Source organism: Protopterus annectens, chromosome 16.part0, assembly GCF_019279795.1.
Source record: "Protopterus annectens isolate FY-2018-M chromosome 16.part0, PAN1.0, whole genome shotgun sequence".
Lineage (NCBI taxonomy): Eukaryota > Metazoa > Chordata > Ceratodontiformes > Protopteridae > Protopterus > Protopterus annectens.
Window position 1 is genome coordinate 519,644,415 of NC_056750.1, and position 13,893 is coordinate 519,658,307.

A 13,893-nucleotide genomic window follows, 5' to 3' on the forward strand; every position below is an offset into this window, starting at 1 on the left:
TTAGATTCTGTCTGAAACTGCTACTATGGAACGTAGGAAATTTTTTGAAGAAATAATCAACTTTCAGCAGGGAATATTACTTATAAGTAAGGGCTAGAACTTGATTTGCAACAGTTAGGATGTATTTGGGAGATGCAGAAGGGAACTATACCAAAAGAGGATAGATTTCTGAAGAAATTTATGAAAGATCTCAATTCAGTAGCAGGAATTCTAAGAGAATTTACATATTAATCCCCAAGGTACAGTAACTGGGATAGACTAGACAGAAATTATATTTCACATGAATGTGTGCATTTAATTGAAAGCTTCGACATACATCCAATAACTATTTCAAGGTCATGTTCCACTAACAACTAAGATAAAAATTCAGCATAATGAAGTAAAAATGAGACACTGGGACTTCCCCACTTACCTGTTAAAAGGACAGGAGTTTAAAGAATAGGTAATAGAAATTATTCAAAAATTATTGGGGATGATAGAAGTTTATTCAGAAGTTATAGCTTGTGAATTGGATAAAATGAAAGTAGAGTTTAAAAATAGGGTAGAAATAAAAGAAAGAAAGAAAGATATGGTTAAGTACTAACAAAAATTATTTAGAGAAGCTGACACAGCATAAACCATTGTAGAATATGGAGAATCTCACAGAAGAAGAAGAGATGCAACTGCACAGTGCTAAAGAAAAAATAAGGGAATACCTGGATAATATGCACAAATTTAGAAAGATTGCTATAAAGCAACTTTTTTGATGATAACTCCAGGGCAAAAAAATTCTTAGCACAATGATTTAGGCAACAGAAAGTAGGGAACAAAGGTTGTTGCCAAACTTAGGGGGCCTGTAACATAAATAACCAGATATCCTGTACAGGTTTTAGAGATATTATGGAAATGTTATGAAAATTTGTATAAAGCAAGAGGAATGTGGAAATCAAGATAAAGCACAAACGGAGATTTTTATGGAAGACTTAAGTATTCCAAGGTTAGATGTAGAGGAGGCTCAACAATTAATACTTAAGATAGTAGGAGAGAAGATCAAAACGGTGGCATATAATTAATCTGCAGGAATAGATGGTATTCCTGTGGAAGTTTGGAAGACAGGAGGGAAGAAATGATAAAGCTCTGGAAGATTTTAACAGTATTTTTAAATTAGGAGAAGCACCAACATCCAGGAAGAAAGTGGTGGTTACTAATACCTAAAGATAAGAGCAACTTCGTATAGGCCCATTTCAATTTTAACCCATGTTTAGTGTTTATGTATAATAGCTAAAAGAATGGCAAAGGTGCTACTAAAATTGATATATATGGATCTATGTGGTTTTGTGAAGGGGAGGGAAATATTTGACAGCATTAATAGACCAAAGCTAGAGAGAAGTGGAAGGTAAGAAAATACTGCTATTGGTGGGGCTTGATACAGAAAAAGCATTCAACAAAGTAGGTTGGGATTTTAGGAGTACAGGAATGGATGCATTTGTATTTTGATACAATAAGGTAAATTAGGATATATGAGGGATCAGAGGGAAAATTTTAAGTGAGAGGGTTCCTCTCTGATAACTGGTGTCTGAACAGAAGAATTAGTCAGGGGTGTCATACTTTCTCTTTGCTATTTGCATTAAATTTAGAGCCACTGGTAAAGTAAATAACAGACTCAGTAATTCAAGGACATCATTGGTATGGTAATCAAGAAAAATTGGCTTTATTTGCAGAAGATATTATTTTGCACCTGATAAAACCAGAAAAGGATATTTCAGTGTTGTGGAACATTCTGAGACTGTGTCAATTTTTTGGGGGATATAACATTAATGAAGATTAAATAAAGGCTATAGCTGTAAACTGTGCACGCACACACACACACACACACACACACACACACACACACACACATGTTCAGTAGTACCCATACTTAAGGGGACGAGATAAAATGAAGCATTTAGGAGTATGGGTTAAAAATGATTCTTTTATGGCAGCTAAGGGTATGTGGGAAGAGACTAGACAAAAGATAATACAAAAACTGATAAACTGCAAGCTCATGTTTATAGAAATGGACAGCAAGGTACAATCATTAAAACGATTTAAGTCCCTTTAATTTTATATACAGTTCATCCATATTTTTAACAACCAGAGGAGATGTTGTGGACATTAATTAATAAAGAGTTGAAGGATTTTATCTGGGAGAGGAAGATGGCAAGATTCAAGTTAGATAAGATGATCCTTCTAAAAGAACAAGGTGGTTTAGGATTACCTGATTTGAAGGGATATTTTACAGCTACATAGTTAAAGCTTATATACAAAACACAAACAGAAAACTTTAATTCAAAGTGGAAAAGGATGATGAAGTAGGGGGGAGTCAAGAAATAAGGACAGAGTGGGATTTTGGATGCAGATTGTTAAGGAGAATAACATCAGCCATACAGATTATTATTATATTCATAAGATAGGAGAAAGTACTCTAAGAAACTATGCCAACATGAGAATGGAGAAAGGAGATTCGGCAGACAAGGATGAATGCAATTACAGGTACAGGGAATAGGCAAGAGTGGTCCGGAATTTACCAGAGAAAACTGGCCAAGGAACAAAAGATATTGGGAGCAAATCACTAGAGAAGGAAGGGTAACAGAATGAGAAGAGGCCAAGATGACATTTGGACTGCAGTCTAGTGAATGCCTTCCCTATCAGAGATTTACATCAGAGTACAGGCAAAGAGAAAAGAATATGGGAAAACAAGGTGAAAGACCTGCTCTGGTAGACTTTTTAGTTGAATATAGAACAGAAGCTGCTATTTAAAGAGGGGTAGTTAGTAAAACTTGTAAACTATTGGACAATATTTATAGGAATTAATCAGAGGAGGTTAGAAAAGATTGGGAAGGGAGAATAAATAAGCAATTCATATGGAAACAATGGGATGATGTACATATGGCTCCCAAACATGCAACAAAGTCTTGAAGATTTAGGATTTTATCTTGACTTGAAGTGTTTGCATAGGTATTTGTATATCCCATGCATACTCCAAAGAATTTTCCTTCAGCTAGATGGCAAATGCTGAAGATGTGATGGGGAAGAAATAGATAACTGGGAACATGTGTTTTGGGAGTACAATGAGTTGGCAGATTTAAAAAATTCCTTACAGAAAACTCTGTCAGAAGTATTGGGTAAACAAATTGGTGTAACTAGGGAAATTATTTTTTTTTAGTGGGATACATGATCTAAATTGCTTAGACATAGTAAAGTCCTGCTAAGTTTAATTTTGGTGGCTGCTAAAAATTCAACTAGAAAACAGAAATCAAAGTCTAAACCAACTGTATTTAAACTACTGAATCTTGTAACAAAGATATAAGATCTGGAAGTGGGACCTTTAGAAAAGGGCAAGAGCACATTACATAGAAAAATGGAAATTGTAGGAAATACATGCAGAATAATGCTTTGGAGGAGGAGTGAGATTTTAGGGACAGCAGGATTTGAGAAATTCATGTAATGTTCGACTAACTGTATAAAAATGCATGTAATGTATAATGTTTTAATTATGAACATGTTCATTTTTTATATGACTGTATGTTTGCCTGTCATACATGATAATTCAATAGGTGTTTTAAATATATATATATATATATATATATATATATATATATATATATATATATATATATATATGTTCCTCTTCCTTAATAAATAAATAAATAAATAAATACATAATTAAAGGATGTAAGTGCAGAATCAGTGCAAAGCTGGTATTTTATCATGCAGGGAAGGGACTTCTGACTCCTTGAAAATTAGAATGGACAGCAAACTAATTCAGTGAGCTGACCCACATTTGTTTCAACACTGTTGCACAAGTCCTCTATTAAATGATTAGTGTTACAGCTCCTCTCAGCTTTTTCCAAGAGACTGTAGCATCCAATATCTTTATGGACAAAAACATTCATTAACAGTTTTAAATGTTTATTTTTGCACAAGGCATACATGATACATAGTTAATTTCTTGTGTACCTGTGAAATGGGGAGCAGTGGACAGTATATGCAGGACCACAGTGTGGACAGAATGTGAATTCAGCGGGAGCTTTCAGTGGGACGGCAGAAACTGTAGAACTGACTGTTGCTAGCGTTCCCACTGTTGTAGAGCATTTCAGCAAGTATCCACCTTCTACTCCCACAATAAACACATTTGGGTCAAATCTGGAGAAAGAGAGTGCAGTTATACCAAATGCTGTGTCTCCTCGAGCCTATAAAAGTGAAACAGAAAATAACAATTCAGATTAGATTTCATACATGCCAACTTTTTCCAAACTGTCCAGTGTTATGTTTCCTGTACCTGTAGCATCTCAGGTTAAGAAAATTTACAGTTCAATATCTAAAAGTCTGGATATCCACTGTTAAAGCCATCACTACTTAAAATTCATTGAATTAACCAAAGTAGTTTAATGAAACATGTTAATGAGGATTTTTGTAGCAACAATGACTGTCACCATGCCCTACTCTTCTTGATATGTAACACTGCCCTGAGTTTAATGTAGAAGTAAAAGGAATCGGAACAAATTCTTACAGCTAATTAATCACAAAATAAAGTCCTCTTCTGCTGCCTCAAAACCATGCTCCATTGTCATAGGTGTGAATGCAGCAGACTGCATAAAACTCTAATGGTGGTATCATCTGTCACATTTAAAATGCAAGTCATTTATTACTTTAGTCAGTATCTTGTCTTTTCTGCTATAAATGCATGCAAAGCTAGACTCCCGTGGATCTTCTGGAGTATAGAAACACAAGAATACTGCTGCAAAAGAATCAAACGAAGTCAGGGATGATACCAAGATTTTGGAAGTATATACTAACTTGTACATCAACTTCCAGAATGCAGCCCTTACCACCATCATCCCCCAGACAGTGCATGTTTCTGTTGGACAGCATAACTTGCCCCCACTAAAAAAACACCTCCTGAAATTTACAAACTGATAGGCTTGGGCAGCATGATGGCTTAGTGGCAATGTCTTTACCTTACTGGTTCAGGACCTTTTGTTCAGTTCCCATCTCTGATCAGGCTGGCTCTGTGTGGCATTTACAAATCCCTCCCCCATGTATGCACAACTTTGCTCCAGGTACTTATGCCCCCTCCCCAGATCTTCCAAAAAGATGTTTGTTGATTAGCTGCATAAACTATTTACACACACACACACACACACACACACACACACACACACACACACACACACACACACACACACACACAGAGCCAGTGCAGAGAATTAATGCTGCAAACTGTTTATGAGAAGCTTATTTTAACCAAAGGGTAGAAGGTTTGATTATGTCCACTTCCATTTCTTTATTGTGCAACAGTGAGCAAGTCACCAAACCAGCCAGTACCCTCAGGTCTCTCTTGAAAATGGACGTGTCGAACAGGCTTTCCTGGTTAAAAACGTGTAAAAATAAACAAAATATTTACCCTTGCACTTGTGACATGGGTGTGGGAGGGACTAGTTCATTATCCCTTTTGGTTAAGCCAACCAGGCATTCTGAAAATTAGCCACTACTTAAAAACTCAGTAAAATAAAAACATGGTAAATATATAACCAAATATATTTAAAATACAGCAAAACATCAAATATGTGAACACAACCACAGGAATTTGTGCTTGTTTTCAGTTTCTATGTCTCTTCAAAAAGAGAAAATGTGTATACATTTATTTATAACAGCTTGCGTTTAAGTCGCAACAAATGTCAGCAGATCTTGACTTAGAAAGCACAGACATTTGATGAATATTCCTAACAAGCACTGAACTTCCCCACCCTGGAAAAAAATACACAGCCACTCCTTGAGGCAGTCACAGTGAAATGTCAGTAGAAGTCTGCATTCAGTACTTGGGTATAACAGGATGCATCCACAAAAAAAACTGTAGTAAGCTAGCCGAAGAAAAATCAGACACTAAAATGCAACCACTTTAATAAACTATATTAATAAGATGCATCTCAATCATCTTTTCTTAAATTATACTTGAACCCTTATGTATAGTCTGTCATTCCTTGCTTAAGGATTTCAATGTGGCTGGATGTTGAAGTTGGCTGGGCCATACTGCCATTGATCACAAAATTAATTTTGGAAATGGCATCTTTACAGTGACAGCAAAGGCAGATTTTCTAGAGAAAATAATTATGATGTTTTATGTCTCATGTATGGCACACTCAGAAGACAAGTTCTGGACATGTGCTATATTCCTGACAATGACAAGAACTCTGACAAAAATACCTTAAAGAAACCAAATGCAATTTAGTTTGACACCATGTACATTCTAATATCAGGGCCATTTTTATATGAGTTACGAGTCACGTTCAAATAACGGAAATCTCTGAACAGCAAACTAGAATGTTCTGAATAGTGTGTGACTATAGCCAATTATACTGTAAAACCGAGTCTGCAGTATTTAACAGCATTCTCCTTACTATGAGGGACAGTAATCTCAAAATTAGATATATAATTAGCAGGGGTGTGGGGGCAAAGTGTCCTGCTAAAATACTTTATACATATCATACTATAGTGAGTTTCTTTATTGTTCATGTTTATTTCAGCTGCTGTTCTGTATATCAGATTTATATCATGTAGCCCTAACAGACATGCAGGCCTATGATGGCCGTAACAAATATATAGTTATATCAGTGAAACAGTAAGACATTTTCTAGTAAAATGTTCTGGACAACATACTAGATACTCATTTATAAGTTGCACTTCGGTTACGTTTCTATGTGCAATGGTAATGGAATAGAGATTCCCTAAATAAAAACAGAATATGTACAAATCTGCTGTGGTCCAAATCTAGAGACTATTTTCAAGCTGTCAGGCCAATGAACACAAACAGAATCGGTAAGCTTTACAGCTATAATGTTGAATAATATAACAAAAAGTACAGTCGAGCAAGTAAATTTATTGTGACAGTAGCTGCTTGAATGACCACTATTGCCGCACCCTTAGATACATGCTAAGGATATAACATCCAGCCAGCTTACAAAGCTTTAAGGGCACCTTCCACACATCCAAACCATGAGTCAGTTCAAGACGAGCTGCAAAAGAGTGGTTTGGCAGCCAAGCCTATCAGAACTTTCATGCTAACTGACAGAGGGAGGCTAATACCTTGACATGATTAATGCCAGGAAATCAAAAACAAAGATGTTCATCCTGGCAACAAAAATACATCAAATAAGGAGGATGGAGGGAGGGAGGGATCAGCTACAGCTGAAGCAATCATTTGAACAGCTACTGTTACAGTGAGTTTACTTATACAACTGTACTATGTTCATCATACAGATCATTGCTGCAGCAGCCTTCGCTATATGGGTAGACCATCATAGCTTACACTGACTAAGAGGTGGAAGGCTGAGAGTCAAAGAGCCCCTGGTAAACGGTCCAGCAATGTTTGTCCTAGACCTGGATAAGAAATGTAGTTTGTAGTGTTTTGCAAAGGAATGTACAGAGGATCAAGCTGCTGCTTCGACAATACTTGCAGAATCCAACCCTTGCGAAAAAGCTACTGATGAAGCCAAGGCCCTAGAACAATGAACCTTGACCCTGCCTGGAATTACCTTGCTGTCGTTATGTACAACAAAAGGTAACAGCATGGGACAACCATTTGGAAATAGTTTGCATTGACTCAGGTTGCATTTTCTTTGTACCTTCCCCAGAAATGAACTGATCAGAGATCCTAAAAATTTTGTTCCGTCAAGATAGGTTTTCCTATACCTTGGATGACAGACAATGTCAATTCTTTCTCCCTTGTTTTTAGGTTCTGGAAAGAAGACAGAGAGATGGGTGGCTTGGCTTAAAGTAAACTTGGATACCACTTTAGGCATAAATTAAGGATTAGTTCTTAAGGAAACCTTAACTTTAGGGAAAATTATACAAGTCTGACCTACCATAAGAGCTTGCATCTCATATATTGCACTTGCAGAGGGCAGAGCAACCAACAACACTTTTCTTTCATGTTAAAAACCTCAAATCAGCCTAATGAATTGGTTCAAATTAAGCAAGGGTTAATTTTTCCAGAACAAAATTAAGATCCCAAGGAGTAGCCACCTATTTCTTTTTTTAAACACCTTTAATGAATTATCACTTGTGACCAGACAAGCTTCCATTTATATAAAAGTAATCAAACCATATTAACAAGTTCACATTTACAAACATTATACATCACATGTATTGTTATTTATCCTATAATCTAGGCAACATTATATACATTTAATTCCTGCCTTTGCTTAAAGCCCAATCCTCCTCCAAAACATTTTTCCACATATAATGTTACCACAATTTCCATTTTATTCTAAGTAATTTGCTCCTAGCCTTTCCTAAAGATCTTACCTCCTATTCTTTTATCTCTTTTTATAATATTTAGTGCTTCACGTATAAGTTGGTTTACATTTTGGATTTGCATTTTCTAGTAATTGCTTTTTTGGCAGCCACCAGAATTAAACGTAACAAGGCCTTACTATGTCTGGGCAATTCAGATCCTGTATCCAAGCTCAAAAAAATAATTTCCTTGGTTATGCTCAGTATTCCTGACAGAGTATTCTTTATGAAATTTTTAAAGTCTGCCAACATCATTACATTCATAAAACATGTTCCCAGTTACCTCCCTCTCCCCATCACACTTCCAACATTTGTCATCTATCCAAGGAAAATTTCTTTGGAATCTGCTTGAGTATAAAAGTATCTATGTAAATACTTCCAGGCAAAAATCTTAAATCTTCTATACTTTGTTGCATATTTGGGAACCATACATACGTCCTCCCATTGTTTCTTTGTGAATTGCATATCTAATCTCTCTTCCCAATCTTTTTTTATCTCTTTTAATTGATTCCTATAGTTATTGTGCAATATTTTATATGTTTTACTAATCATCCCCTTTTCCAGATTCAATTAAAAGCTCAGCTAGTGCAAGTCTTTCATTTAGGATTCCCTTATCCCTTTCTCTTTCTGCATACTATGATATCAATCCATGAAAGGGAATGCAATCACTAGCCTTCAATCCAAATGACTTCTTGGTCTCTTCCCATTCTATTACCTTTTCTTCTCTAATTATTTGTTTCCAGTACCTTGGTTCATTTGCCAGCTTCCTACGGTAAATTCCAAACCTTTCTTATCGATTCTCTGCACCCGTAATTGCAGTCATCCCTATCAGCAGAATCTTCCTTCTCCATTCCTGTGTTAGCTTAATTCTTACTACACTTTCTGCTACTTTATAAATGGTTGTTATTCTCCTTAAGGATCTATATCCAAAATCCTATTATTTCCTTATTTCTTGAATTATTCCCTGCATCATCATCATCGTCTCTTTCCACTTTGAAATGTAGCTTTCTGCTTGTGTTATGAATAACAGTCTTGACTGTGTAGCTCTAAAATATCTCTTCAAATAAGGTAAACCTAAAACATTTTATTCTGTTGGGAGGATCAACTTATCTTACTTGACTCTTGCCCTCTTCCCCTCCCAAATAAAAATCCTTCAACTCTTATATATTCATAGGTGTATATTAGGCTAACAACCATTAAGGCCCTTAAAAGCCTAGCTGTGCAGCCCAAGTGTGACCCACAAATTTGATTTATATTTGATTTATAGGCAGTGATTTATTTATGGCATCTGTCCTTCATAAACACAGGAGCCAGACCAGGGGTGAATTTCCGATTACCCATACATTGGTCCAAGTTGCGCTTAAACAGAGATACACAGGAACTCTTCTTTGCATGGATAGGGAGCCTGTTCTACAGAATAGGAATCTTCTGAGAAACATCTCTCTCCAGCATGTCCTCTTTATTACTGTCCCATAACTTCTCCTCTGGTAGATAAAATTATGCCTGAGCTGTATGTAAAACTAATGAAACTAAACATGTTTTTATTGCTTGCATCTTGCTATCCATATCCACAGACAAGTTTCCAGCTTCTCAGTTTTTGCATTATCTTTTGTTTAGTCTCTTCCAACATATCCTTAGCTGCAATAATTGAATCATTTATAATCCACAATACCAAATACTTCATTTTATCATGTCCCCATAAATATGGGCATTGCTGGATCAGGTCATGTGTGGGTACATAGTTTATAGCTATAGCCTTTGTTTTATCTTCATTAATTTTACATTCCAAAAAAGCATGGAACTGCCTCAGAATTTTCCACAACACTGAGATCTTTTCTGGTTCCATCAGGTACAAAATAATATAATTTGCAAATAAAGCCAACTTTTCTTGAACACCATACAAATCATATCCTTGAATTTCTGAGTCCCTTATATTTTTTGTCAGTGGTTCTAAATATAGCAAAAATAACAAAGGGGAAAAAGAACACCCCCGCATGATTCTGCTGCTCAGATGCATCTCATCAGAGAGGAACCCCTCCCACTTTGATTTTTGCCTCTGATCCCTCATATACCCTTCTAAGTAATCTTATTATTGTATCAGGAAATGCAAATGCTTCCATTGCCGTACTCAAAATCCCAGCTTACTATGCTGAATGCTCTGCATTAATACCCACAAATAGCAGAGGTATTTTCTAACATTCTGCTTTCCTCTGGATCATCATTGTTCTATTAATATTGTCAAATGTTTGCCTCATCTCCACAAAACCACATCGGTCTATATCTATCAATTTTGGCATCACCTTTGTCATTTTTTAGCCATAATGAACAAAAACTTTATAATCATGATTTGGAATTGAAATGGGCCTATATGAAGTTGGATCAGATATGTCTTTACCGTTTTTGAGTATTACAGCCACCACAGCTTTTTTCTATGTTGTTGGCGCCTCCCCTCCTTTTAAAATATTGTTAAATCCTGGTCTTTATCACTTTCTTCTCTCCTAACTCGCACACTTTCACTAGAATATCATCTATTCCTGGAGAACTTCCTGCACATTGGTTATACATCACCATTTTATCTCATCTCCTCCATCTTAACTGTTAGTTGTTGAGCCTCACCTACCTCTAACCTTGCCATATTTAAGTCTTCCATAAATATTTCAATTTCTGACTTTTTTTGTTTTGTTTCCCCACTTCTTGGCTACATACAAATTTTCATAAAATTTCTTAAACATTTCTAATACCTCTACAGGATCTGGAGTTATTTTTCTTGTTATAGGCTCCCTAAGTTTGGCAACAACCCTTTCTACTTTCTATTACCTAAGTCATTGTGCTCTGGAGTAGTTATCAAAAACAGTTGCTTAAAAACTCATTATAGCTGGGTGATGTCTCCAAAATTTGTAGTTTCATCCTACTAATGCCTCTAGGCTTCAAATATTACTTGTTCGTATTTGCATTAATAATTCTAAAACCATGCTAAATAAAATTAATATGATGTTTTATCTTAATCCTTACATAATGGCAAACACAGCTCTCTTGGCATTTGGTCTCTGTCTAGTACAGGTCAAGATAAATTCATTGTTGCTCATATAATATTTACAGTGTCATAAATTTCACATTTTTTTCTAAATATCTTGGTAACCAAGTAGCACATACAGAACTACTTAGCCTCTAATGAAAGCACTGAGCTGGGTGAACAAAATGCTGTTTGACAATATGTGTGTAACTCGAGCGGTTACTGAGATATTGTAAGCTGTTTACAAAATATTACAAATTTAATAGTTACCGTGTTGACTGTGACTTATAAAATCCAGTTTAAGACCTAGAACCTAAAGAATACTACCAATATGAAAACAGCTTGTCCTGAAGAGATTGCAATTTACACTTCTTTAGTAACCCCTACGGTACCAGTTATAAACACACAGCCTGCATTAAGCACCTTCTAAGCCTGCAGCTGCAGGGGGTCCCAAATTACTTGTGGCTGAATGGGGACCCCATCAACACTGTAGTTGGTCATAAAATATAATAAAAGTTCAGTGAGTTCATAGTGCTGAGTGCATCGCATCTTCTACACTGACACAACATAAATGCTACATATTCCTTCCACTGCTAGTGTGCACATCCTCCAACTTCATATGCTTCCATAACACTGCCTCCTGCTGTTATATTCATTACATTAGAGGAGCTAGTTCCACAGTCTTTTTAGCCGTGCATACATCTTCCTTTTTTATCAATGTGTTTTCATCTCCCTCCAGAAGAAGTGTAGCAGTTAACTTCATGATGCACATTTCTTAACTCTTCAAAATATAGGGTTATACACCAGCAGTAAAATATATTGTTTATTTTCTGCATATAGGCATTTTTCCCCATTGATTTCTTAACTGCACAATTTAGCAAAAAAATTTGAGTACCTTTTGCATTAGCTAACTGCAAGTCTTTTAGTTTTTGTTTTTCCTTTCAGAAATTAACTGATTTAGCTTCATACCTCTCAAGTGTCCAGATATTTGCAGAATGTCCAGATTTTTTGCCTGAAATATTTGTTTTGTTCCACATAAAATGTGTGGTTTTCTGGCAAATCATTGAGGATGGAAGTCATTAAATAATGACAGACATTTGAGTTTCAGACTTCATATCCTTCAGAAAATGCATATTATCATAAAACCTCTTATTCTATTATCTTTCTAAGTTTATAAGAGCAATATTTATAATCTGTCCCTATTTTTGGGTCTTTCTCTCCCCATTATTTCTGGCTTTGTCCAGATTTCTCAAGTTAAGAGGTCAAGAGCTATGTTGTTTAGCTTATTTGCAAAGAATATGCTACAAAGCCAAGGCATCCTGAACCATAGGGCAAGGGGGGAGGGGCCAGAAAAACCTCACCCCCCCCCCACACACACACACTCTTTCCACAGACTTGTTGGGTGTGCCCCGGACTGATTCCTCAGCCAACTCAACTAAGAGCAGCCTATCTGTCCCTGAAGGAGTGACCTCAGCACAAGAGCTTGTAGTAATTGGTTGTTTTGGACCATTTCTAGCTCTTTTGAAGTTCCCTGTTTAAAATCCGCCTCTGAGCGTTTTTTTCTGGCTATACTACTCAGAAAGAGTTCCTCGTGGTCCTGCAGAGTGGTCCTAGCAGCAGAGAACTGAGAAAAGCGACTACTTTCCTGATTTAAGTATTTTTTGCTGTTTTTTACCTAAAATACCTTCCCTTGCTTACTTTGAACAAGCTTAAACTGTTTTGTTAGCCGTTTGTTGCATTATATATTATCTGCACTTAAAGTTACATTTGGTCGAAAATTGGTCGAAAGTTTGTTTGTTTGTTAAATTTAACTGTTGAGGCTGCCCACTAAAGTGTGCTAGCCCGTGTAACTGATTTATTACTGTTTCCTGCATTTCTGTGTGCTTTCCATCTCAAAACAAAAAAAAAAAACAAAAAAAATATCCTTGTTTTCCTGCCTCTCCTTGACTAGTTTAGACCAGTATACAGGCTTTTCTATATTCTGGGCTGTGGTGTAGTTTCTGTGTTGTCCATTGCCTTACTTGGATAGAAGGAAGTTTCTTTGCTTACCAGTGGGATTGGGGAGCCTTGAGCAGCCTATCTGTCCCTGAAGGAGTGACCTCAGCACAAGAGCTTGTAGTAATTGGTTGTTTTGGACCATTTCTAGCTCTTTTGAAGTTCCCTGTTTAAAATCCACCTCTGAGCATTTTTTTCTGGCTATACTACTCAAACAGCTCCTCGTGGTCCTGCAGAGTGGTCCTAGCAGCAGAGAACTGAGAAAAGCGACTACTTTCCTGATTTAAGTATTTTTTGCAGTTTTTTACCTAAAATACCTTCTCTTGCTTACTTTGAACAAGCTTAAACTGTTTTTTTAGCTGTTTGTTGCATTATATATTATCTGCACTTAAAGTTACATTTGGTCGAAAATTGGTCGAAAGTTTGTTTGTTTGTTTGTTAAATTTAACTGTTGAGGCTGCCCACTAAAGTGTGCTAGCCTGTGTAACTGATTTATTACAGTTTCCTGCATTTCTGTGTGCTTTCTATCTCAAAACAAAAAAAAATATCCTTGTTTTCCCGCCTCTCCTCGA

General features: G+C 36.2%; 1 protein-coding gene across 1 annotated transcript in view; it reads right to left on the bottom strand.

Moving 5' to 3' along the window:
• DYNC2I2 (dynein 2 intermediate chain 2) overlaps positions 1 to 13,893 on the bottom strand; it is a 1,029,522-nt gene that overhangs the window by 139,788 nt on the left and 875,841 nt on the right. The window contains exon 8 of the mRNA XM_044058572.1: positions 3,979 to 4,211. Coding sequence (XP_043914507.1) covers positions 3,979 to 4,211 — 233 coding nt within the window. The remainder of the gene's footprint in view (positions 1 to 3,978; positions 4,212 to 13,893) is intronic.